A 4,504-nucleotide genomic window follows, 5' to 3' on the forward strand; every position below is an offset into this window, starting at 1 on the left:
CATCGTCAGCTATTTGGTCAGATATTAGTGTTTTGTTATTGTCTAACTTTTCTATCATTATTTAAATTACATGCCTGTTAATTAAATTCGTTCTTAAAAACAATTTTCCATTTTTATTTGTCTTTAATTTAATAAATAATCACATTTTAATTTAAACTTTTGATTAAGTAATGTATTTGTTTTCAACTTTTATCATGCCTCATGTGTCAAAAGTTTGGGTTAATTCATAAAAATGTATATAGTTAAATTTTACGATGATAACATGTCTACGTGGCTTGCTTTTTTTGTTTGTTTTGGCCGCAAAAAAGAATCATCCATTTAGGCTTGAACCATGTCTACGATAGCTAAAAGTCGACAATATGTACTTATTACATGTGGATGGATGTGTCCATGATTTGTATAATACATGTGGTAATGACAACGATCCACAAGCCTCGAGTATATATGGAGTTATATACGCAACTTATTTAATGACATTGCATACATATAAGATATTACATATATAAAGTTATATATATACGTGTATATCTATGTGTGTGTGTTTGTGTATGAAAAGAGAATGATGATAGTTGATGGTAGTGGGAAATAGCATGATGGTGTTACCATAAGAGTTTCTTAACAAATATCGAAATTGGTCCTTTCTTTGGGACAAAGCGTGCCTAGTTTTCCCTTTCCTTTTTTTTTTTTTTTGCATATTCCATTGCATCTCTAACTATATATTATTGTCATTCTCGTTTTCGCACATGTTTGAATTACTGCACATATTATATAGTATGAAATGTGATATGTTATCTATAGCGATTGATGAGTCTTTGAGCATTTGATATTGAATACATAACTAAGGTTTGAGATCGATTGATCAAATAAAGACATATATATATATATATATATATATCGAGGCAAAATGCAAAGTTATTAGTTATAACTCTTAGAGGGAATTTTAGGAATAAATAAAGAAAAAATGCATATAATGGTGGTTTGATTTAAACTAAAAGGTTGTTTTACTTTGAAGACAACAGTGTGTTTTCTTTTACCAGTTTGAAAAATGACACAATAATTGAAATTGATGTTCCATCGATAAAATGTGATTCACCATCTTGATTTCCAATGGAACACAAAAGAACAAGAAAAAAAGAGATGGTTAATCATTATATACAGATAATAACATAACTAATACATATATTATTTAGAAAACCTAAAATATTATAATTAAGATAGATTACGAAGAAACGGACATTACATAAAGATGTGGACCCGCGAGGGAACATATTGTGAAAACCTACCTACTACTGATATATACTATAATTTAGTTTTTAATACTGACTCGGTGACTCCTAGTTATATACGTAAGCTAGGGTTAGCAAAAATTGGTCTCATATAGATAGATAGTAGATGAAAAAGAAACACGCAACTATAGAAGCAAAATATTGCATATGTTGCATATTTCTTTATTTGAAGAAAATCGAGAGTCAATATACACCAGATTTTAATTTGAATATTCATGTGCTATCAACGATCAAGTTTTTAGCGGTTCCATGACATGTAGTAATTATAGTTCGTAGTATCTTAATCATTTATAAAACAAATATTACGTACTGTTTTATGATAATTTGAACTTTTGTGTTTGTTCAAAAAAAATAAGAACTTTCCACAGTTCTTCAAATGAATAAAATATCGCCAAATAAATAATAGTATAATACTGCAACTATCATAGCTATAATTTTTTTTCATCAAATCTAACAAAGATTAAGTGTATATTAAAATTACTTTTAATAAAAACTTATTATCCAGAAAAATTCTGAATCTAACAATAAATTAGTACATATATGTGTTGACCAATGGTAGTTTGGTAAAGTTTCTCTTGAATATGTAGTCTACAAATATAGAAAAAAGTTTCTAATTAAAATAGTTTTAATAACAAAAGAACAAGCCTACAATATCAACATAGAATCCCACTTTTAGATTTAGTTCAGCACTTTCGGACACCGTTGGAATAAAAACGGAAAGTTTTGAAAAAGGGAAATAAATCAATTAAAGAAAAAAAGGATTAAGTGAACATCTTGATGCCGTTGACTTTGTTCTCAACGGCCATGATTGAGCGTGTGATGAGTATAAGAGACCAAATTATTGCTATATATCTCCCTAATAACCCCAAAAAAGAAATTCATGAGTTTGAATTTTCTTATTTTAATTTGTAATTATATATAATCACTAATCACATTCTATTTCGAGATTTGTGAATATACCTATAATTTCCTAGTTTAGAAATCGCTAGGCGCTAGTCGGGCGGTTGGGGTGGCCTAGCGCCTAGCGAGAAAATCGGAGATTAAACGGAGATTAATCAAAGATTAGTTTTAGGGTTATTTTATTAAATTAACAATAAAATAAAAATATGTAATATTAAATATATGTATAATTATGTTTATGTGAAAATAAAAATATCAAATAAAAGATAAAACTATAGAATTGTCTTTAAAATTATGGTAAACACATAAAAACGTAATCTTAAAAGAAAATTTATGATTTTCATTAAAAGTTTGTATATTAACTATTGTAAAACATTATAAACTCTTAATTTAAATGTCTAAATAACAAAAAAATACATATTTGATTTATATTTGGCTCTAAAAATAATGATTATATACAAAATTAAGCGGGAAATAATCGGATTAGATTGATTATAATCAAACTATACATGTATAATTGGATAATCGATGTTAGGCGGGAATTAGTCATTAATCGAGGCGGAGTGGATTGACCTAGCGATTTTGCGAAGCGTAATCGGTATTAGGCTGAAATTTTTAAAACATGGCCTGTAATTATATATATTATCTACCACTATCACCAATTAACAAGCTAAAAAGTGTATATACTTAAAGTGTTGTACGTACGTGCTTATTGGCATCTTAGGTCGAGAATTTGTTGATTAATAAAATAAAAGAAAAATGTGATGTATGTGTGGCACTTAGCCACTTAGGCATGTGTGGTGTGGAATGTTGCGAGTAACAAAAATGGATGTCAAATTTTGAAGAATGTTTTCTAACGTTTGCTATATACTGTTCTTTGATGTTCTGTAGATTCTATTTATATCGGTTATCAATGGTTCATGAAATTCGAAGGTTGATATCTTAATTATATATGTCGAGGTCAGAGTTTAATTTAGAGTATAATAATGTTTTACGACACCAATTATTGGACCAAAATCTAGTATACCCTTGCAATCAAAAGTTTATTCTCATATTCCCTGCAAAAATAACAAATTATTTTTTTTTTTAATAAAAAATGTGGTTAAAGACAAATAAACCTATATTATTTCTTTTATTTACAGATCCAACCACCTTATACCCACCCAAACCCACAAAATTCGGACAATCCAGTTGAAATCGGATCTCTCCTTTAACTACCCAACTTTTCGAATTCCTTCATTCACGACTCCACTCTCCCTCGTTCAATTCCCGTTAATTATTCTTCTCCCTCAAGTGCAACTAAGGATAACTCGATTCTGGGTAAGTTGAAATAGGTTGGGGTTTTTCGAATTTGGGTTATTTGTTTTTCAAAATCGGGTAATATGGGTTTCGATTTTCGATAATTTGGTTTTCAATTTTGGGGTTTTGTCGATTTTTTTCATGTGTTGATTCCTCAGAACGTTGAAAGTCATCAGATTTTGGGGCGTTTGTTTTATGTTCAATTTGGTTTGTGGAAAAGCTTGGAACAAACGTCTGTTTCATCAGATTATGTTCAATTCTGATGAAACAAAGTCCTCAAAACGTTTGTTTCATCAGATTATGTTCAATTTGGTTTGTGGAAGTTGAAGTTGAAATCAGTTGTTGTTTTTTGTGTGCATGTGTGGAAGAATCATAATGGTTCGTACAAAGAACCCAAGCTATGTGGAAAAATCGAATCCCCCAGCAGATCTCGAAGAAGAAGCAACTCGTGGAGATGAATCAGAACGTGATTCCGATAAAACGGACTCAATTGAGAAGTCAAATGATAAGGATTCATCGGTAAGTATCTCTCCCTATATTGGTATAACCGTATAAGAATTCGTTCTAAAAAGTATAACTGTATAACTTGGTATAACTTAGAAAGGGTATAACTTAGAAAAACTTGGTATAACTAGATATGTGTCTTGCAGGAATCTGAGGATGAATCCGATGTAATGCAACCTTTGAGTATGTACTTTGATTACTCCCAGTATACGAAGCCTTTCAAGATGTCTGGAAAGTGTTATATTTCAGAGGCGGTAAACTTATTAGGCGGTCATCTTAAGGAAGAGGAGTTGGATTGGTTCTTAGGGCACCCACAGTTCAAGCATTTCTTCCATATGCCTAAGGATTCGAATCATAAGTTGATGGGTATGTGGATGTTGTTGCTTCGCACAGCGCATTTGGAGAAGAAAAATGAATGCTGGTTCATTGTTAATGAGACTCCCATCCGGTATTCTCTCCGAGAAATGACAATCATTTCTGGGTTATATTGCCATCAGTATCCAAAATTCAAGGAT

At 30.5% G+C, this 4,504-nt stretch overlaps 1 protein-coding gene across 1 annotated transcript; it reads left to right on the forward strand.

Annotated features, from left to right (window-relative positions):
* Window positions 3,359-4,437, forward strand: LOC104705244 (uncharacterized protein At3g43530-like; the record flags this gene model as incomplete). The annotated part of the gene is made up of 3 exons (XM_010421211.2): window positions 3,359-3,506; window positions 3,854-4,004; window positions 4,136-4,437. Coding segments are annotated over exons 2-3 (446 nt in total), but the record flags the coding sequence as incomplete, so codon positions are not given.

This window comes from Camelina sativa, chromosome 7, assembly GCF_000633955.1.
Source record: "Camelina sativa cultivar DH55 chromosome 7, Cs, whole genome shotgun sequence".
In the NCBI taxonomy this organism is placed as follows: domain Eukaryota; kingdom Viridiplantae; phylum Streptophyta; class Magnoliopsida; order Brassicales; family Brassicaceae; genus Camelina; species Camelina sativa.